Source organism: Rhipicephalus microplus, chromosome 1 (genome assembly GCF_043290135.1).
Source record: "Rhipicephalus microplus isolate Deutch F79 chromosome 1, USDA_Rmic, whole genome shotgun sequence".
Lineage (NCBI taxonomy): Eukaryota > Metazoa > Arthropoda > Arachnida > Ixodida > Ixodidae > Rhipicephalus > Rhipicephalus microplus.
Genome location: NC_134700.1, coordinates 108,543,603 through 108,566,078, shown reverse-complemented (window position 1 = coordinate 108,566,078; position 22,476 = coordinate 108,543,603). Strand labels below are relative to the sequence as shown.

Genomic DNA, 22,476 nt, shown 5'->3' with positions numbered 1-22,476 from the left:
TTACTACCCTAGAGTGACACGGCTGTGAGAGGCACTGTAGTGGCGGACTCCAGATAATTTCAACTACTGGGGGTTATTAACATGCACTTATGTGTGTACTATGTGGGGCTCTAGCATTTCACATTGATCAGAATGCTACTGCCATTGTCGTGATAAAGCATGCATCCGTGGGGTCAACAGCCCTTACCTACGAAGCCACTCTGCCAGCATGACGAAACTTGCCTTAATCCTGTAACGTGATTCACTTTGTTGTGTCGATTGATCTGCCAGCTAACAGCCGCGTATGTGTCTGCAATATGCAGGGAGTGATGGTGGTGCACATGGCCAGTGGGGGCCGTGAGGACACAGAAGCGGTGCTGCTGCCATTCACTCACCAGGTGGGAGGCCACAGCCGCATGCTCCTGCTGGACCCTGGCACCCTTTGCAAGCCGCTCATCCCGAGGGAGCTGCACTTCTATCTGCACGTGCCGCGCGAGATGCGACCCTTCGTTCCCGCCTACAAGGGCGTCATTCAGGTTCACCACGGGCATGCCAGCGAGGATGAGGATGATGAGGACGACGAGTCATGGTGCCCGAGAAAGACCTCTGGAAGTGAAGCCTCGCAGTTTAGGTGGGTGTCTGGTGCCTGCTCATTGTCTCGGGGAAAGGGGGGGGGGATGTGCAGGTAAACTTGACAGTATTCCTTTGCCCCAAAACAGGAAAGACACGAACCAGAGAATCGTCACACAGTGTGACCTTGTTAAGGCATTTGTCGAGTCTTTGTCTCTCACTTTGCTTTTCAAGCTGTTTTTTTTTGCAAATTATGGAATACAAACAACCCAATCATTCTGTTCACTTTGTAATAGTTGTAGTCGTTCGGGAATAGACACTTTCGTGAACAGCTCAGAAAAATAACATATGCCAGCACATTCTGCAGGGAGACCTACGCTTTCACTAAAGAAGACTGCCGGACCTTTTCCTGAGTACCCTAATGTATTCACCGCTTTAAACTTTTGTCATTAATTTTTTTTCATGATGTGCAGTGCCTTTAAGGTGCCATTAAGCAGCTTTTTTCTCCAGGAGTAAAACTGAAGAAGTGTCAGACATGTATAATGCCAGTGGCACATTCTATTGTGACCACTCACATGACAGCTACAGTACCTAGCACACTGGAACCTCGGGTAGCGGCCACTAAGCTAAAGGATGATAGAGGAAATGCTTGAGGCTATGTCATGTGGCAACATAACTTCTGGGCCATGCATGAATCGGGGGGGGGGGGGGGGGGGGGGGCAGGGCACCCCCCTGATTCAGCTTCCAGTGTCTTCTTCACATTTCTTGTGAAATGTCATTGACAATCGATGGACTGAAGAATTTGTGATGGAAAAAGTTTCATGAGGCAGTAATGAACAATAGCTGTGTTAACTTAGAGAAACTTAGCAAGACCTGATTTGTGCTTCAATTTTCAAGACTCCCCAGCTTATTGAAGATTGCCAGTCGTGACTAAAGGGAAAGTTCACTTGTACTTTGAAGCACTTCCCATGACTAATTAATCGCCCGCACATCTCTCACGCAGGGTGCAAATCTGCAGCTGCAACGAGGAACGCCTGCTGCTGCGTGAAGCTTCGTCTTGGAGTGGAAGTCAATGTATCCTTGTCACTGTTCGTTTGCCGTGTACTTTCACTGTGATGTGCACGAGCTATATAGTTTTCTAATGTCTGACTCAGTCGTATGAACTCCCCAACACATGGTGCCACTCTGCCTCAAGATTCTGTTTGAATGAGGCAAAGAAAAGTTTAGGGGGCATTATACTTGTAGTTAGTAGTTATAGTATTATAACTACTAGTTAGAGGGGGGGGCTGAACCAAGAACCATCACATTGCACTTCAGCTTGATCACTTGTTAGCACAATGTAGCTGTATCTTACCAAAGTGGGCCACTCGAGTGATTCTTCTTTGTTCACATGTTTGAAGACATTTGTAGTGTATGCTATGCCATGTTTGCCACTTAGAACATGCCAGGCTTGTGAAATTTGCAGAGCATGTTAAATTAACCTACAGAGTCATTAAAGCATGCCGTCACTATTGTTCATGCCAAATACCACCACTGTAAGCTTTTTTTCCTCTCAGAACAATCACTGCTCTTGCATTTCTTGCTTTCAGTAATATTTCTGTTCGCCAACAAGCAAGGTGGCTATAAAGATATATATGTATCATTAATAAGTAGTGTGCCTGGAAAGGCATCAGCTGAGGTCTCATCACTTATACAATGGTGGTGTCTTATTGTAATGCTGTTGCTTTAAAGGGGCCCTGCAACACATTTTCAAGTACCATGAAATGGATTGCCTAACGAATTCACCGCTGCAAAAATTCTTAGAATCTGTCCAGTATCTTTTTTCTCCAGGAAAAATTGTGTCCTCTGCCTTACACCCTTCTTGGTTGGTATTCTGTTGCTTTCTTTATGAAGCACTGTGGTAGCAGTTGATCCCCTGTAGATTTCTTCCAGGATGTTTATATATACTTCATCGACGCCCTAGTTCCGCAGTGTCTGCATGACGGCTGATATTTCTACTGAATCAAACGCCTTCTCGTAATCTATGAAGGCTATGTATAGTGGTTGGTTATATTCTGAGCATTTCTCTATTACCTGATTGATAGTATGAATGTGGTCGATTGTTGAGTAGCCTGTTCGAAATCCTGCTTGTTCCTTTGGTTGATTGAATTCTAATGTTTTCTTTACTCTGTTAGCAATTACCTTTGTAAATAGCTTGTATACTACAGAGAGCAAGCTGATCGGCCTGTAATTCTTCAAGTCCTTGTCATCTATTTTCTTATGTATTAAGATGATGTTTGCATTCTTCCAAGACTCTGGTACTCTTCCTGTCAGGAGACATCTTGTAAACAGCGTGGCTAATTTTTCTAACACAATCTGTCCTTTATCTTTCAGCAGATCTGATGTTACCTGATCCTCACCAGCAGCTTTGCCTCTTTGTGTGCTCTCCAAAGCTTTTCTGACTTCTTCTATCATTACTGGTGGGGTGTCATCTGGGTTACTGCTAGTTCTTATAGTATTAAAGCCGTGGTTATCCCGGCTACTGTACAGATCTCTGTAAAACTCCTCCGCCCCGCCGCGGTGGTCTAGTGGCTAAGGCACTCGGCTGCGGACCCGCAGGTCGCGGGTTCGAATCCCGGCTGCGGCGGCTGCATTTCCGATGGAGGCGGAAATGGTGTAGGCCCGTGTGCTCAGATTTGGGTGCACGTTAAAGAACCCCAGGTGGTCAAAATTTCCGGAGCCCTCCACTACGGCGTCTCTCATAATCATATAGTGGTTTTGGGACGTTAAACCCCACAAATCAATCAATCATCAAAACTCCTCCACTATTTTAACTATCCTATCCATATTGGTAGTTATTTTGCCTTCTTTGTCCCTTAGTCAATACATCCGATTTTTGCCTATCCCAAGTTTCCTCTTCACTGCTTTGACGCTTCCTCAGTTTTTCAGAGCGTGTTCAATTCTCTCCATGTTATACCTTCTCACATTGCATACCTTACGCCTATTAATCAACTTTGAAGGCTCTGCCAGTTCTATTTTGTCTGTTGTACTTGAGACTTTCATGATTTGACGCTTCTTAATAAAATTCTTCGTTTCTTGGGAAAGCTTGCCAGTGTCCTGTCTAACTACCCTGCCTCCATCTTTCACTGCGCACTCCGTAATGATACTCGTCAGATTATCGTTCATTGTATCTACGCAAAGGTTGGTTTCCTCACTAAGAGCCGAGTACCTGTTCTGAAGCGAGACTCTGAATTCCTGTACTTTCCCTCTCAGTGCTAGCTCATTGATTGGCTTCTTGCGTATCAGTTTCTGTCGTTCCTTCTTCAAGTCTAGGCGAATTCGAGACAGTACCATTCTATGGTCACTGCATCGTGCCTTGCCAACAACTTCCACATCCTGCACGATGCCTGGGTGTGCACTCATTATAAAGTCTATTTCGTTCTTATTTTCGCCATTAGGGCTCCTTCATGTCCACTTGTGGTTTCCTCGTTTTCGGTAGAAGGTATTCAAAATCCGTAAATTATTGCGTTCTGCGAATTCTACTAGTAGCTCTCCTCTGGCGTTTCTAGTACCGATGCCATAGTCTCCTACTGCCTGGTCTCCAGCCTGCTTCTTCCCTACCTTTGCATAAAGTCTCCCATCAGTATAGTATACTGTGTTTTTACCTTACTCATTGCCGATTCCATGTCTTCATAGAAGCTTTCAACTGAAGCGTCATCATGGCTGGATGTAGGCGCGTAAGCCTGTGCCACCTTCATCTTGTATCTTTTATTCAGTTTAATTACGATACCTACCACCCTTTCATTAATGCTATAGTATTCCTCTATGTTGCCAGCTATGTTTCTGTGAATTAGGAACCCCACACCCAGTTCTCTTCTGTCAGCCAAGCCCCTATAGCAAAGGACGTGCCCATTCTGTAGCACCGTATAAGCCTCATCTGTCCTTCTAACCTCTCTGAGCCCTATTATATCCCATTTAACACCCTCTAGCTCCTCGAATAGTACAGCTAGACTTCCCTCACTAGATAAGGTTCTAGCGTTAAACGTTGCAAAGTTCAGGTTCCAATGGCGGCCTGTCCGGATCTAGAGATTCTTAGCACCCTCTTCTGCGTTGCAGATCTGACCACCGCCGTGGTCAGTTGCTTTGCAGCTGCAGGGGACTGAGGGCCGTGAGTTAACTGACGTATGCAATGGACGTATGAAACCTTTTTGGTAACGGAGCCACAACTTCCAGAGGTGATGGCATTATTTTGCCGCATGGCGACACCTTTTGGTGCACTGGCTGCCGACGGCAGTAAGCTGACGTTGGCAAAAGAGCGAGATCGCAGGAACGATGTACTGGAGGGTTGATTGCAGGAGACATGGCCACGCGAGCGTGATGCGTTTTTGACGGATTTTCAAAGGCGCTGTCGGCAACGCAGCGGAACACATTAATCCGTCTGTCGCCTTACGTGTGCCGCCGTTAGCAATGGAGAACTATATGTGATGACACCATTGCAACGTTACCAAAAGTGCATGGCCTTTTCTACGTTTGCCATTGCACAAAAAAACACTTCAGCTCATTCGCATGACCATATTTGCTACCATTAAATCATTCCGGAACTATGAAGGTGGTATACATGCTGGAGTAGTGGCACGGCTCACGGAGGACTCGTCAGGCTTTGATATGTGCGCGTACGTTTGTATGCAACCCATTAGAGATAATTGGCGTGGCTATACATAAAATGAATTACCATCGTACGTTAAGGTGAGTGCACCCCTAGCTATTTGCGTGCTGTGCATTGCCTACTACGCTCACTCAATCAGAGCCAGGCCCTGTAACGTATACGCGGGCATTTGCCCTTGCGTAAAGATATTTTTTTTCTTCCTGCTTAATCCAGTGTTGGATCAAGCAAAGGTGTGAAGAATGTTTCGCCGAGCTACTATGGCAGCGGCAAGTTGCCTTCGTTTTCAGAAGGATCGCGATATATCCTTGCACTCGCACACAAGGGCGCAGCAGCGGACGGCGTGGTCGATACCCTTACATTAATCGTAACACCGCTAAACCACTAAGCCACACGTACTGCCGTGCAGGCAGAATATGATTTAGATTGATTGAGATGTTTACCGTTGGTAGGTTTGTCGTGATGATGTCCCGCTGCATTAGTCGGGAGCCGTCATCACGCTCTTGTGAATTTCCATGCCGGCATCACCGCACTCGCGCCGGAGTTGTAGTAATCACAGCATGATCTACTGATGCTCTTATCGCAAATGTGCAATATCGTAAGTTCTTCACAGTGACATATGCAAACGTATGTTCGTGAACATCGAATATTCGAGGAATGTTCGAGGTAGTTCGAATATTCAAAATGTTTGATTATGTGGTTATCGAATCTAATACGAATATTACAAGTGTAATATTCGACTAATGTTCGAAACTATGTACTGTAGATAAAATGATGTCTCTATTTGCTTCTGTTTGATAGCTATGGGTTCTTACAACTACTGGTAGACCTCCCTAGAACTGAAACTGACTTTTTGTGAGAATGAAACTTGCATTTTGATTAGTAAAACAAACTCATATTTATGCTGAACTTCAGAGGATGCTTGTAGATTGGTTTGTGCTGAGGTATGCTAAAGCTTAATAAGATTAAGCAATGGCCCCGCCGCGGTGATCTAGTGGCTAAGGTACTCGGCTGCTGACCCGCTGGTCGCGGGATTGAATCCCGGCTGCGGCGGCTGTATTTTCGATGTAGGCCGAATTGCTGTAGGCTTGTGTGTTCAGATTTGGGGGCATGTTAAAGAAGCCCAGGTGGACAAAATTTCCGGAGCTCTCCACTACGGCGTCTCTCATAATCATATGGTGGTTTTGGGACATTAAACCCCACATATCAATCAATCAATTAAGATTAAGCAATAGTGATGGTGGCCATTTTTAATTTAAATCGCTCTAGCTGCCCGCATCAAGGAACATCAAGTGACACCTTGTGTACACTGCACCGACGTGTTGTACTAACATTGTGAAAGCAATTTTTTTGTCAATTCAGTGTTCTCAGATTGTTGTCTTACCAAAATAACAAGATACGACTAAGTTTGGAGTTAAATGAAAGCCGAAACGCAAAGTTTATGAACTAAGTGTGCCTGCAATCGAGTGAAACCTCTGTGCACAGGACAATTCAGCGAGATGCTTTGACAGTGTGTCCCTAAAGATGTCCATGTAGGCACGTTTTGGCGCATGCACCGTTTTGTTTATTCTGTCGGATTGAACATGTCAGCTCAGTAATGAGAACAGTGATTTTGAGGCAGGCTGACATTGATTATGGCTACTACAGTACCGTAGCTTGCCTCGTCAGGCACCGAACTCGCTTAAATGCAAGCCACCAGTGAACAGCTGATGAAAAACAAGCTTTGAAAAAAATTAGGCGCCACAGAACCACCAAACAGGGAGCTCGTGGCAGCTGATGAAGCTCCCGGCTGTAAGCCTGGTGGCTTTTAGTGTATCGCAACTTTCCAATTAAGTACATAACATGTTTGGAAAACCTGTTTCTTGTTTTTCTCAAGACTGGGCTTGTGCAGATATTCCAATGCTTCGAATATTCAAACTAATAGTAGAGTGTTCGAATTCGCTTTGATTCGTACTTGCATTATATGTATTTGCAAGGAACGAATAGGTGTATATTAGTCCACATTTAACCACCTGTAAACACGGGTTTCACTTCAGTGTAAGGGTGCTAAGCAGTGAAAGCACCTGTTTAGGGGAAATTCACTCTGCCGCAAAGCCCCCCTTCAAATTTAAAGGGGCCCTGCAACACTGATTGAGCATGGACATAAGATACTGCCGATCGTTTGTTGAGGCTATCGAGAATACACATGCCAAATGATATAGTTAAACGCGAGGCTTGTGATTTAGAATAAATTCTCGAAATCAGCTAGAAATATTGCTCTCTTCTCTCAGCAAATGGCGCCACAAGATTAAAAATCACTTGCCACAGCCACTGGCCTATTTGGCATGGCACGCTTGGTCGTTACTGGGGCTGGCGCGGGGAGGCCGCCACTTGTAACAGTTGCAGCGTGCAACAAATCTTTGCAACTCCAACTACTTAATTTGAGCGCAAACACACTTAGACATTAAACATAGAAAAAAAAAAATAAGGACTACTGTATAAGCGTCCTTTTGCTATCCTTGTTTCCAAGTTCATCCCAGTTTATCAGTTCTAGGCTGTGAGAGAAAGATTGTATGTCTTCATAGTGTATGCTCTTGGCCCTCTGTGGTGTTCATGCGCACATGTGCCACATGTATATACTCAACAAACCTTCGTGCTATGAATAAATTAGTTGGAAGTGAGTGCTGTGCATTTGTTGTGTGTTTGCGCTAAAATTAAGTTTTTTGAAATGTTCTACCTACTAGCCCAACAGTTCTTTTACTTTGCAACTCGGCTTGTACTAGACGGATTCTAAAAATTGTTGTGGAGGTGAATTCATTCTATGGCTTCTTGAAAAAAAGTTGCAGGGCCCCCTTAAATGAACACATATTACCCTCAAATCAATTCATCATTTTATTGAGCTTACAGGCTTTTTATAACAGCTTTTATGCTCCAAGTATAATAAATTTTAAAATGCTACGACTTGCGCCCTACCAAAAATCAAATCCTGCTTCAGTTCAAAGTTCTTTCCCCTTCTATTGAACGAAAAGAAAATACGTTTGCATGGCGGCCCCATTTTAATTAAAAAAAAGATATTGTTGAGGTTGGTTAGGTCATGATAAGTATACCCATTTTTCTTTGTATGACATATTTACTATTCGAATTCGAATATAAATTGTTCGACTAAAATTACTATTTGTTTTGAATTTGCTTCGAATCTAAACTTCGGTATTCGCACAAGCTTACTCAAAACTTTATTTTTAGTTGTTTTTTCTTGTGTCAAAGCCATAACTTTTGAATGGTCAAATATTTTTGAATGAAACTTGCCATGCTTCGTTGTCGAATATAAATGTATGCAATGAACTAGGATAATTGAAATTTACTAGGCTTGTGTGAATAAAGAATTTTTGGTTCAAAATGTTCGATTGAATAATCTTTAATCAAATTCGAATAGAATATATATATATATATATATATATATATATATATATATATATATATATATATATTGGAAGGCGCAGATATATATATTACGTTTGAGATGTTTGCGAGAGTGAGAGGGAACTAGAAAAAGGAAAAAAAACAAAAAATGGGGAGAAAAAAGACGAAAAAAAGAAAGAAAAGAAAGAAAGTAAAAAAGGAAGAACCACTGTCAACACTGAGAACGAAGCCAACTGTCTGCCTACATCCACATATGGTTCATATCACGTGCTGTTCAGTTCTTGACGTGTGTCCGGCCACCCAAGATTGTCGCCGCGGTGCCGGGAGGGTCCGTGACGGCGCGCGTAAAGAAAGGGGTTTCCCCGTAATGGGTCGTTCGGCGGGCGGCGTGCGTAAAGGAAAGGTTTCTCGTTAATGGGTCGGTCGGCTATTTACCTTTAATCTTCGTCCGTTTCCCTTCAATGGTCATGAAGTGGTAGGCGAACGTTAACACTTTGTATGTGCATGTGAGAAAAAAAAAAAACAAGAAAGGACAGTGTACACGTACGAGTCAGTCAGAAAAAAGCATGGTCTCCAGCTATCAATCTTTGTCACCAATTTTCTCCTGGCTTACTTCTCGCAGGCAGTTGAGTTTTCCGGGGTCCTCGTTGATGCCGGCTACTAATGTACGAAATTTGAAAATAAAATATGCCTCACGCTGTTCGCGCTCGCGTCTGTTCGAGAAACCGGACTGCAAAAGAGTTACGCTGATATTTTCAAAACTGTGGTTTGGAAGGCGCAGATGTCTAGATAAAGGTAGCTTCGGCAGTGAAGTTCACTGCCACTTCACTGCCGAAGCTACCTTTATCTAGAAAAAGGAAAAAAAAACAAAAAATGGGGAGAAAAAAGACGAAAAAAAGAAAGAAAAGAAAGAAAGTAAAAAAGGAAGAACCACTGTCAACACTGAGAACGAAGCCAACTGTCCGTCTACATCCACATATGGTTTCATATCAAGGTAGCTTCGGCAGTGAAGTTCACTGCCACTTCACTGCCGAAGCTACCTTTATCTAGAAAAAGGAAAAAAAAAAAAAAAAAAATGGGGAGAAAAAAAGACGAAAAAAAGAAAGAAAAGAAAGTAAAAAAGGAAGAACCACTGTAGATAAAGGTAGCTTTGGCAGTGAAGTTCACTGCCACTTCTTGCCGAAGCTACCTTTATCTAGACATCTGCGCCTGCCAAACCACAGTTTTGAAAATGTCAGCGTAACTCTTTTGCAGTCCGGTTTCTCAAACAGATGCGAGCGCGAACAGCGTGAGGCATATTTTATTTTCAAATTTCGTACATTAGTAGCCGGCATCAACGAGGACCCCGGAAAACTCAACTGCCTCCGAGAAGTAAGCCAGGAGAAAATTGGTGACAAAGATTGATAGCTGGAGACCATGCTTTTTTCTGACTGACTCGTACGTGTACACTGTCCTTTCTTGTTGTTTTTTTTTCCCCCTCACATGCACATACAAAGTGTTTATGTTCGCCTACCACTTCATGACCATTGAAGGGAAACGGACGAAGATTAAAGGTAAATAGCCGACCGACCCATTAACGAGAAACCTTTCCTTTACGCACGCCGCGCTCCGCCCGCCGAACGACCCATTACGGGGAAACCCCTTTCTTTACACGCACCGTCACGGACCCTCCCGGCACCGCGGCGACAATCTTGGGTGGCCCGACACACGTCAAGAACTGAACAGCACGTGATATGAACCGTATGTGGATGTAGACGGACAGTTGGCTTCGTTCTCAGTGTTGACAGTGGTTCTTCCTCTTTTTTACTTTCTTTCTTTTCTTTCTTTTTTTAGTCTTTTTTCTCCCCCTTTTTTGTTTTTTTTTTTCCTTTTTCTAGTTCCCTCTCACTCTCGCAAACGTCTTTCAAGGCGAGAGGGACGCGGCAGCAACGAAGTTTGGAAGCTCATGTCAGTATAACTCATCCCCTGATAAAGGGAGGACCCCTCCCGAAACTGTTGGGAAATATATTTATCCTTGTTGACAACGCTCCCGTTGTGCCATATCCCATACCTTCACGAAGACTAACTGGCCCTTTGAATTATTACTCCCACTATATATATATATATATATATATATATATATATATATATATATATATATATATAAAATCACATCGTAGGAAACAAAAAGGGGGGGCTATTTGTCATAACTAACCTGCACAACATTTTTAAAAATAGAAACAAGGTCTGTGCAAAAGCCACTTTTCTTGCATCAAAGAAAGCGGAAGCAACTTTAAATTCTAGCAGGATTTGACTTTCGGTAGAATGCAAGTTATAGCTTGTAAAATATGTTACTTCCTAAATTTCGCTAAACATGGAGCAAAATATAAACTTGGTGGTGGTGGTACTGGTGGTAATGGTTAGAAAAAGAAGGCTCCTAATTTCTGCAGCCTGGTAGGGACCATGTCGCAGTGCCTGCTGGAAGGGGATATTGGAGAAAAGTGGATAGAAAAGAAAAAGGTTTGGTTAGCAGTGGCACAGACGTCTTCAGCAGGAACAGCTGTCTGAGAGCAAGGATAGGGGTGGCAAGGGTCCCGTTCTCAGTGGTAGAAACTTTAAACTTGGAAGTTGGTACAAGAAGCTCTTAAACCTAAAAATGAATCAATGCAAGGGTGGCATCCTCATTTAAACTTGAAGTGAAGCTTCCGGGGCAGTGCGGATTTTCCCTAGACATGTGTTTGCACTGTTAAGCACTGCTTCACTGCAGTGAAGTTATTTTTACAGGAGGGTCACATGTGAATTAGTACAAACATAAGTAAGCGCTTTCATGGCTTCCCACTGCTCTACTGCAGTGAAACTAACTTTTCAGAGTGTCACATGCAGACTAATATGCATTTATTCATTTCGAATAATTAAAATTTTCTACAGTTTAAATTTGATTCAGAATGAATTGGAATACTGCATTATTTGTTTGAATATTTGAAGCATTCGAATATTTGCACAAGCCTCAAATTCACCTATAACTTTTCACGGTGTGAAGTTTCGCCTGAAATGCAACCATCCAAAAATGTTCTATTTTATGTCGTTTAGCCATGCTATACCTGAAAAGTATGACAGCACAGCCTAAATTTGCAGCTACATTGCTGCCAAGCGATTTCTTTATTGTCAGGATCGATAGTTACCACCATTTGCGTGATGGGCATATTTTAGGTAATTTGCAGAATTCAATTGTGACTAGTTGCAGTTTTCTTGCCTAACGAGCTTGAAGTGTGTTTTTAAACAGCCCTTTGTAAGGCGAACACAGAGCACTCAGTATACGAATAAAATCTAAAAAGATATGTATAAATGTGGCAACATACCTTGAGCGACTTGACGCTCGATCTTTGCCCCGACCTTTGATGCATTTGTGCTATTGAGTGTTGGCGTCCTTAGCCCCAAATGATCCAGACCTGCTGCTGTTGGAGAACGTGGTGTCGCACTTTCGTCGGCCGTGCATTCTGGACTTGAAGATGGGCACGCGGCAGCACGGGGACGACGCCTCCGAGGAGAAGCGCCATCGCCAGATGGCCAAGTGCGCCGCTAGCACCTCTGCTTCGTTAGGTGTCCGCATCTGCGGCATGCAGGTCGGTATCACATCGCTTGCAATGGTTCATTAAAGAAAGTGTTGCACTTTCACACTTGCTAGGGTTGGTTAGCAGTTGTGTTGTCCCGCTGAGTTCAAGCAGCCTAACACCCCCTGGCAACAGTGGTAGGAGTTTGATATGGGCGAAATGCAAATATGCTCATGTGTTGGTGCAAATTTTAAAAAAAGCCGCCTGTATCGTCCCACAAAAGGAACTTGAGTAAATGCGTCCCAGAGTGGTGGGGGTATCGCGTGAATGTTGCGTAATTGGGTATGATTTGGGACTCACCAGGTCGCGTTCATCTCAGGTAGGTGTGCGGGTCGAGGCGGGTAACGTTAGCCATAGATCACGCTCATCGACGGTATGTGCCTACGTACCAACGAGTCCTTACACAATGCGCACACCAAGTACGACTTGGAATGGCTTCAGCAGTCTCTCGTCGTCAGCGTTGTCGCTGTTAATGTTGTCGTTGACGCCGCGGCCCTTCAAGTCGACATTGCCAAACGTGCTTTAAAGAACCTGTAGCGTGTTGGTCTGCTTAGCTTTGTTCTTGATGCTCCTGACTAGCGTAAGGTCGTTGTCGAAGCGCAGTAGGTCGCACACCTTACAACTGTGTCCGAAGCTGTGGTATTCAAAGTCGCATTTGAAATGAATGGCCGGCAGCACAAACTGCTTGGCTTCCACCAGAGTAGCTTCCGGAGCTGCTTCTCGCTCACGTACCTCTGGTCTTAAAGCTCGCTGCTCATGTTTTGCCGCTACTTCTCGCGCACGTTGTTCAGAATCCCCAGTGCAGAATCCCAGTTCAGAGTTTAAAATCTCCTGTTGAGAAGCAGCTCGACGTTGCCGTTTCGCAGCTGATTCTCGTGCACGAAGTTCGGAATCTGCAGCTCGGCGTTGCCGTTTCACAGCTGCTTCTCGTTACCCGAGTGAAGGATCCGCAGCTTGCTTCAAACGTTTGCATTCAGCGTCGTATGCTCATTTCTTCGCAGCCTTGTCTTCTGCGTTGCTTGCTGTTGTTGACGTTAAAGACGGTGAGCGTGGAGTAACGTTGCCTTGAACGATTGGTGGAACGATGATGTTGTGTTGTGCACCAGTACTGGTTAAAGGTACTGTTGCTATCTGTTGCTTCCATCGCATCTACTTGAGTCAAGCAAAGCGTGAAGTCAAGCGAAAGAGGGGGAGGGAAAAGAGATGAAAGGGGAGAGAGGGATGGGAGTGGAGATCAGCCAAGCATGCGCAGTGGGATGTGGACGCGGACGACGAGTGACATGGTGGGACTAAGAAATTCTCCGCATTTAAAAAAGAACAGTGACCAAAATTAACTAAGTTGCCGGCTGCGAAGTGCCTCACGATCATATCTTGGTTTTCTCATGTAAAAGAGGCATGAGAAAAGCGTGGTAGCCAATATGCTAGCTAATGTTAAGAGAAAAAGACTGTACCTATGCTGGTTACATATTCAAAAGAAAATATAACTGGTTGTTGGTTAGAGCGACATAATAGATACCAAGAGATAGGAACTGTGCCTGAGGACAGTTCCTATCTTATGAGGACAGTTCCTATGAGTTAAGGAGGACAGTTCCTAGGATAGGACTGTGCCTTAAGAGTAGTATAGATTGACGAAATTAGGAAACTTCCTGGTATATTCACCCTAGTTTGGCTGCTGCCCAGACTGCCAAAGGTGATGATGAGGTAATACCCCAGAATTCAATTTAATTTTAGTTTTGTGCAAGTACAATGAGGCATATTTTATTTCAGGTAGCATATAACAAGGGCTTCGAACTGGTAGTAAGGCCTTGGGGTCATATTACGAGGCGTAGCATGTCCTTAACTAAGTACCGAAAGTAAAGTCTCTCTTTTTTTTTCTTCTCCACTTAAGTATGGACCACCATTGAAGCACCGCCACGAGATCCCATTGGTGACACTTGCTTTATGTAGCCATATTCTTCCTAATGCCGTTCTAGCTGCAAGGCGCTGTATCCCCCACCCACTCGTGGAAGGGAGATGCGTGTGGATGGCTCCATAAATCATCAAGGTTAGGAAGAATGTGGCAACAAATTTTTTGAGAGAGGGTTGGGAAAGTGGGAACATGTCACTTCCTAAAGGAAAAAATCTTGGAAATAAGGGAAGTGTAAAAATCTGCATCAACTCCAGCCACGTGAAGTTCCATGATGTGCATTTAAATATAAGTACTCAATTGTCTTCACATTCTTCCCCCATTCAGACATGGTCAGCGTGACACGAATTTCATCCTGACATGTGCTTTTTTTCTACACATAACAACATAATGTACCCATGTGCCTGTTAGTCAAACTCGTTACCCAGTCAAACTCGTTACCCAGATATACCAAATGTGAATGAAACTATGAAATGAGATGTATAGATCACATGAAAGATGAGATGGCTATCTGGAGCTTATCTGAAAACAATGCCAGGCTTGGATGGTCTCATGATACTGTGAAGAGTGGAAACTTGCATTAGTTTTTTTTTTTTGAGAACATGATAAATGCAAAAAGTTTATTCAATCTTGGCCTTCTTCAAGAATATGGGTATCAGACTAGGCAGCTCGTCCCGTTGTTTGCATAGCAAGGTTGCCATTTTGGCAACAATCTCCACAGAGGGTGGGGGAGAGGTTAAACTTCACTGCAAGGCTGCTGTTTTCGTTGGTTGTATGCTTCTTGACATTTACACAGCTGTAGTGAAGTGAAGTTTACCAAGGCAGAGCTTTCTTGGAATGCAAGGTAGATAGGTTTTGTTGTTTGTAAACAAGCTGGTATATGCCGAACAGCCTGCCCAGAAAAAGTTCTGGTGTGGTACTTCTGATAATACTTTTTAATGATGTTTGCCTGGTGTGTTAGAGTTTGTTGCTGTATCATTTATGGTGATTGCCACAGATGTGGTCAGAGTGATGTCTCTAATACATGGATGGGCTTGACGACGTTGCAAGGGAGAGGTACGAGCGAAAACAGCAGTGAGAAGAAGAGGCACCTGATTCGCTGTATAAAGAATTTTTTCAATTCAACTTTTTGAAAGCAGCTACAGACCTGTCTCCTGTTACAGCTGCGGAGATATTTATGTAGTTTGGTCCAGGTGCACAACATCACCATCATATGTTTAATATTGCACTGGTGTCACATCAGGCATTTTTGATAGAGAGCGGCCCCGATCGGAATCAGTTGTGATCCACGATGTTTGCTGCAACTGAGATAATATAAAACATACTCATTATGAGATTATGTCAGGTGTGGCTGCTTCACGCTATGCTTTACTCACTAATATTAAACCGAACTTCAAAGTTAAGCCCCTCTACATGAGTCCACAATCACATCGAAAGATGAGCTAGAGCGTTGACAGGCGGCGAGTCATTTTTCCCCACCGATACCGACCCGCTCGAGGCATTGCTTTCATAAAAAGCAAATTCAATGGTGTCCATCAATTGGCAGCAGAATGTGGGTACTGCAATGTACACTGAGCGGCGACTCATGTTGCATGCGACTACTTTGTGTCCTGATGCTGCTTTGAACAGCACACGTCACTGATGATGCTACAAATAAAATAAGCCTCTTAACAATGAATTTTCAGTGCCGGCCAGCTTTCAGGTTTTGTTATTCAGTTCAGGCTTCAGCGCGTGATGTCTCATGGATGAAAGATGACAGTGTCCGGCATATTTCTTGTATACTTGGGATCTTCATCAGTCTGCTAACATGTGAGCATCCCATTCATTCCATGAGAGCTTTACTTTTCTTTACTGAAGTGAGCTGGACATATATATATAAGCGCTCTTTCAGCCTCCATTTATCGGGAAACAGATTGTTTTGACTTGTGATAGCGAATTAGTCCTGGATCGCAGACTGCTTACTGGCACCACACAGCAGTGCTCGAGGCGCGAGAGAGTCATCAGAATAGTTCGATCCGCAGTAAACATAGCTACAAAAGTAGCCGCGGCCAGCAACTCGGACTAAAACCACAAGGCAAGCTCCGGTGAAACCGCCCATAATTCATCCTGCTTAAGCCTTCCACATTTTTAGGAAGGTGCCATGAGAATTGCTCTTTCAGAGCTTGCTACTAGTAGTACTCCAAATTCTGTGCCCTATCTTGACAGCCTCCTTCAAACAATGCTGCCTCATCGCATTGAATATTCACTGTGACACAAAAGTTGATTTCAGGCCATTCAGAAGAACTGCACATCCAGTGCTCCACTGTGTCACAGCATCTAGTATTGCGATACAATTGCGATGTTAAGGAACACAGCAGTAAAACAGGCACAGGGCACACCTGTGCCAAGCAGAAAGATGTTCGCATTACAGTAATAGTAGCGAGGAGGATGATTGTATGTTGACAGCAATATATGATTAGTGGGTAAAATGGGTTGGACTTTATGCATGCATCTATGCACAATACACAGTTATTGCTAGTGCTTGCATCGGTTGCTGAAAGTGCTAAACCACTAGTGTTTTGCATGCAGTCTCGTTAGGAAATTCTATTGTGAAAATTTCAGTGCATTCAGGTAAGCCCTACGACGAGTGATGTGTAACAGTCTTAGACAGTCAAACCTGGTCCCAGTGAAAAGGGCAAAAGAACAGCTAGCAGTGCGTGTGCTAATGTGCTAATCAAGGAGGTGGACAGGGATGAAACACTGTATGCACCTAGTACATTGTGGTACTTTTGTTTTCTTTCTTTTTTCAATGCGCTATTGCAATTTTTTTCTGTAGAAAGTAATTTGGTATATCAAGGATTGTCAGTGCATCACTCTGATACTCTTTCATGGTGGCTTTAAGGCATTTACAGGAGCAACTAAATGAATAGAGCATGAAGTTACCTGCCTTTTGATTCATTAGAATTCATCAGGAAAGAAGAGCCATTTCCTACTGAGTGATTTTTGGCCATTTCTCTTTCATCTAAAGCTAATCTACATTCACTTATTCCACACATTTAGTAAGAGAAACCAGCAGCCGTGCTGCCACATTTCTGACTATAGAGGTCATGTAGCCCATCTTTCCTGTCATCTGTGCCAGGCAAGGCTAATCATGAATGACTAATGAGAGGTTGTGATGGCACATTATGTAGCCAGTAGCATTGTGAGCTGGAGACTGCAGGTGATTGTGTGGTACTGATCACTTTGCTAGATCTGTAGGTTATGTAGCTGCAGCTTTATTATTCATACCATCGTGGTCGTTCAGCAACATGTATAGAACTGGGGATATTTTGCACGTTGCACACAACATATTTTGGCCAGGGGAATGGTGTTTCGCTTGAGCAACAGCGAAAAAGGCACAATAGAGGAAGAGAAGACAAATGTTTCAAATTAAAGTTTCTACCAACTGTGCTTGTATTTATTACTGGGGTTCTACTTATTTGTTACGCTGCTCCGGAGTATAGAAAGTCGAGGCTAAGTCGCTGAGTAATTAGAAGTTCAATGAGAAGTGATGTCACCATGTAGCAAAGGTTAAGCAGTGCTGTGGAGGAAAGGCAAGAAAGGAATCTGAGTGCATGATTGAGCAAACATAATATTGTCTTGAGGAGGCTCAAAAGTTACTTAACACAGGCCACCTACTCGTCTTAAGGTGCACAGTGCCAGACAGCATTTTGTTTGACAAACTTTGCTTAGAGTGTGTTGGTCTGCATAGTTTCTGATGCACATATGTCGCCTGCCCACTCAGGTGTACCAGTCGGGCAGCTTCGTGTGCCGGGACAAGTACTACGGCCGGCGGCTGGACGACCGGGGCCTGCGCCACTGTCTGCGGCAGTTCTTCCACGATGGCTACCGACTGCGTGCCGACCTGGTGGCGCTAGTCACACAGCGATTGCAATCGCTGCGTCGGGCCGTTGAGCGCCAGAACTCCTTCCGCTTCTATTCGTCCTCGCTGCTCGTCATCTACGAGGGCACTTCTCCGACGTCTTCGCACGAAGACGACGAGGCCTCCAGCAGCACGGCAGGGACTTCGGTGGAGTCGGAAGAGGACGACACGCCGTCTCCGCCGCGTGTGGACGTGCGGATGATTGACTTTGCGCACACGACACACGAGGGCTACGAGGGTGACACCACGCGACACTGTGGACCAGATGCGGGTTATCTGCTTGGACTGGACAATCTGGTGCGGTTGCTGAGCGAGGTGCAGGTATCGGCTGTTGACAAGTAGATCGGACACTCGTTTGTTGTGCCACTTCGACGCTCGCTTGCCCTTTGCAAAATGTGGCAGCGTTGCCATACCAGTGACTGACTGCATTTCTAAATGCCACGAGAGTGAGTGAGAGATAGAATTTCTGTATATATACGCATATATATATAACAGCCCTGCCAGTTGCCGGCGAGGGGCCTTACCTCACTGCCAGCTTTCACGTCTTTGACTGTGGACAGGCTGGGTGAAGACATTGCTGATGGTACAATGCATTGCAAACTGTATCTTTTTTTGTACACCTACACTGCTCTGCATAACAGATACAGTGGTGTTGGCACTGCTTTTGTGGCTGTCGTCTCGTGGGTTCATTACAATGTTGACAATGGGCATCTTTGCCTCAGTGATGCAGATTTAGTTTCTCTTTCTATTTAAAAAATTTTTTTTCTGTGCCTAATTGACAGAACTGGTCAGAACCTGCAATCATTACTTGATGAAATGAAGGCAGCTGAAGAGTTTCTTCTTACACGAACACTGCCCAAATCCCTCATCTGTATCATACCAGACCTTCTGTGTTGGCTTTAGAACTTCAGTCGTCACCTGTGATGTAAACAGCCACCTTTGTTTTGCATTCTAGTGGTTTTCTCGTGGGTCATGCAGCATGGACACTGGTAGCACTGTGGCCGAAGTTGAGGTCGCTTTGTTTTGCTCTTGGTTTAGGGGTCTAACCAGAAGCATTGTGGGTTTCCAGCCTAGCGACAAGACCCGGTCGCTAAGCTGGAACTCCACACCTGGTTGTAGCTCTGACGCAAAAAACAAGATGTTGCAGTTAATGCATGCTTTATATAATATACGGCACTCTGAAATTGGACAACACTGTTGTCTGAAATTGTGAAATGCTCTTTAAGGGGGAAGTTTAAAAAGTTGTGGCTATGGGGGAAGTTTAAAAAGTGGATTCTTGTTGGCTGCTCGTGTCCGACATTCAGCTCAGATGTGCATGGAACTCAGAAGCGTGGCAGTTTGGGCTAGTTGGTATGGCATGAAGATTGTCATAGTGCGAGCTCAGAACGACAACAAAGGGACAAGAAGATGGACAAAATGATGATGAAAGAAACAAATACCATGCTCTCATATTTTGTCTTCTTGTCCCTTTGTCGTCATTCTGATTTCCCACTATAACAATTGTCATGTGTATGGAGTCTTTTCTAGGAAATTTTCGGCTGTTGACAATTGTGTAGAGTGGGTTTCCTTAAGCATTAACAGCAGTTTTTAAGCGGTATGAGAACATATTCATTTCTTTTTACTATTATTCTGTCTTTGTTGCATGAAAAAAAAGAGAGGGGCCTGCAATAAGCAGTATCCATTTATAGCACAACGAAATTTCACCGACGAATCAAAGATTGTGCATTGGCGCAGTGCCCTGTTGATTTGGCGTTTGCTTTTTATGTGACCTTGCTGATCTGGGCTACTGCATACTGCTGTTCTCCACTCCGTGAGTGTTGTATACATTGGTATCCGTTTGTTGTTTCACCGAGACTTTATGCTTGGGAGGTCACCATTTTGGCTCTGTTTGTTTGCTTGCTCGAAGATCAGAAAGCTTAACATGGCACACTCGCACGGCAAGGAATTTGTTGGCTTGTTGTTAGCACTGCCGTAATATTGAAGCGGATCGAAGAAACTCGCTACGCGTTTGTCTTTAAGACTGTATGCAGTGTTACTCTGTAGAATGTACACGAGGTCATACATGTACAAGAAGTGGGCTTAATTTTTTTTTTTTTGTTGCGAAGTAGGCAAATAAATACGTCACATTACAGCATCCATTTCGCTGTATCACTGGTTTGAACAAAAGTTACATTGGCAATGCACTTTTTCTCTAATTGGCTCCTACAATGCACAGTTTTACCGGTCAGTTGCACAACGTCCAATTTTTGCATTTTAGGGATGGGGTGCAAGCGAGCAAGGCTATTGTATCTTGCCAAACAGTGTTGCCACTGGGACATGCCTCAGCATAGTTTCTAGTGAGCATTTTGTACCTTTGTTCACAGTGTACCATTGCTCGCTGTTTTGGTAGCAAAGCAAATATAACCCCCTTAATAACAAAGATAAGTGAAGCTATGTTCTATAACTCGGTGTGCCAAAAACATGTTCCAAGTTGTCATTAAAAATGTCTGTGACTGCTGTTTAACAAATTATTCAACAAGTTCAACAAACAAGTTCATGTCATAGTGTTGCACGAATTCAGCTACACAATAGTGTGGCTTATCTTGAGACCAAAGCCCAAACTTAGGTCTTGCAACTTCATTGTGTATTGCTTTACGTGATGGTTGTGTGGATAGCACAGATTTGACTTAGGGAATAGACCTTAGGGTATCTGCAAGGGAGAGTTGGTGTTTACTGAACATCGTAGTAGCACAACATTCGAAAATGAAAGGAGACAGAACAAACAGTATTTTTTTCCTTCCCTTCTGTTTCCTTCTGTTTTTGATTTTTGCACTACTCCAAAATGTTTCTCCTCTTTTCTTTCTTGTATTGAATCGCCGCTGTGCAAATGACATCGTTTAGTAAAGTTGTCGCAATGCGGAGGCGTCCTGCTTTTTGCGCAAGATTTCGTCATCGTGGTAAACCGGATGCAAGGCTTAATTTCGATTAATAAAATAGCAGTCGGAGAACGCAGAGTTGGAAAAAGCGATGGCATGCAAGCACCCGTTTGGTTTATGGATTATCCCCGGTGTTCAACCAATGCTGGTTTTTCAGCTGATGAGTGTCAGCTATGTAAAACTTTCATTGTCAATATTCTTGTTGTGAGGCTCATGAATTTTCTCTGCCTCCTGCTATTCAGCCAAGTTGTGCTCGGTTATCTGTCACATGTGCAAAACTAAATGCCATGGCAGCTTTACAAGATATGTTTGCATGTGCTGAAGAAAATCACAGAAGGACTTTACGTTATATCCCGAGGACAGAGGTGTTTCACGTTTGATGTGTATGTTGTATATTTATGGACCTATCTGATCTTCATTTAGGGCTTCCACTGTGTGGAAACATTTTTTCGTGGTTGTCAACTGTTGGTTAGATGTGGAGTTGAGAAACTATTTTTTTTGGTGCAAGTTTTCGATGCTGCTCGTGATCTATTAACGTCGCTTACCTTTGTTTTCTGCTGGACTTGTTGTGGTGTTTTTTCCGATGTGTGTCTTGTGTTTCGATGCTGCAAATTTTGTGCGTTCTTTTATATTGGGTGTTGTCAATAGTGGTGTTGTGGTGGAGTGTGCAAGCATTGTGGCCTCGACCGAGCAATAGCGCATCGCAAGATTCTCGTCTCAACAGCGGCCAACTGCCTGAACTAATGAATGCCGCTCCTCCTCTGGACTGCGTGCTGCGTTGTGCCACTGGCCTCACGGCTGTGTGATCGGAAGTTGCGAAAAAGTGATGAGCCGAACACTATGCATTACTCACGTTGTGGTTGTTGTATCTCATTATATAGTTTTAAACTAAATTTGGGAAGATCTCCGAATCTTGTGCTGGCTTTGAATTCTTTGCTCTGCTCACGGGCCACCTGCTTGGCCTTGCAGAACAATACTCGCGTGACATTTTTTAGGCGGCTGAACAAGCAGTGTGCCCCATACAAGGAGTGAACAATGTTAACGATCTCTGATCTTAGCCATCAGGGATAAAGTGAGGTGAGCTGAGCCTTTGTACTCTAAGACAGTGGCCAAAACAGCTTGCTGTGTAACAAAGACACAGTGCAGATGGTGCCCAGCATATAGGGCACTGGAGGAAAGCAAACGAGCTGATTGACTAGCTCATGCATCTCACATTCATGTTCCTATGAACCCTATTAATGAACTTCAGACAAACTTAAAGGATCTATTATGAACTTTACAAAGACCCCTCAAATGCACAAGCTACCATCTGAGCTTGAAGGATCACACAAGTTCTTGTATAGTGCACACTATTTTCAAGGTCAGCATCTGGTTCATTCTCTCAATAATGATAGATATCGCTCGGCCGTTTGTAGATTGGTAGCTCTCAATAACTTACTCGTTATGCAGTTCACATGGTAGGATGGCTGGTGCGATTCTACCCTTCTTACGCACGATATTACATTTGTTAAAGTGACTCCTTGTCAAACATTACTGCTGTGTGTAGTCTCTTCCCAAAGCAGTTTCGGCACAGG

General features: G+C 43.9%; 1 protein-coding gene across 2 annotated transcripts in view; it reads left to right on the top strand.

Annotated features, from left to right (window-relative positions):
• LOC119178362 (inositol hexakisphosphate kinase 1-like) overlaps positions 1–21,813 on the top strand; it is a 66,578-nt gene extending 44,765 nt beyond the window's left edge. For both annotated transcript variants that reach the window (XM_037429560.2, XM_075886984.1), the window contains 4 exons: positions 303–610; positions 1,553–1,623; positions 12,017–12,192; positions 17,850–21,813. In XM_037429560.2, the coding sequence (XP_037285457.2) occupies positions 309–610; positions 1,553–1,623; positions 12,017–12,192; positions 17,850–18,329 (1,029 nt within the window). In that variant the 5' untranslated portion in view covers positions 303–308 and the 3' untranslated portion in view covers positions 18,330–21,813. The remainder of the gene's footprint in view (positions 1–302; positions 611–1,552; positions 1,624–12,016; positions 12,193–17,849) is intronic.
• The last annotated feature ends 663 nt before the right edge of the window (positions 21,814–22,476 follow it).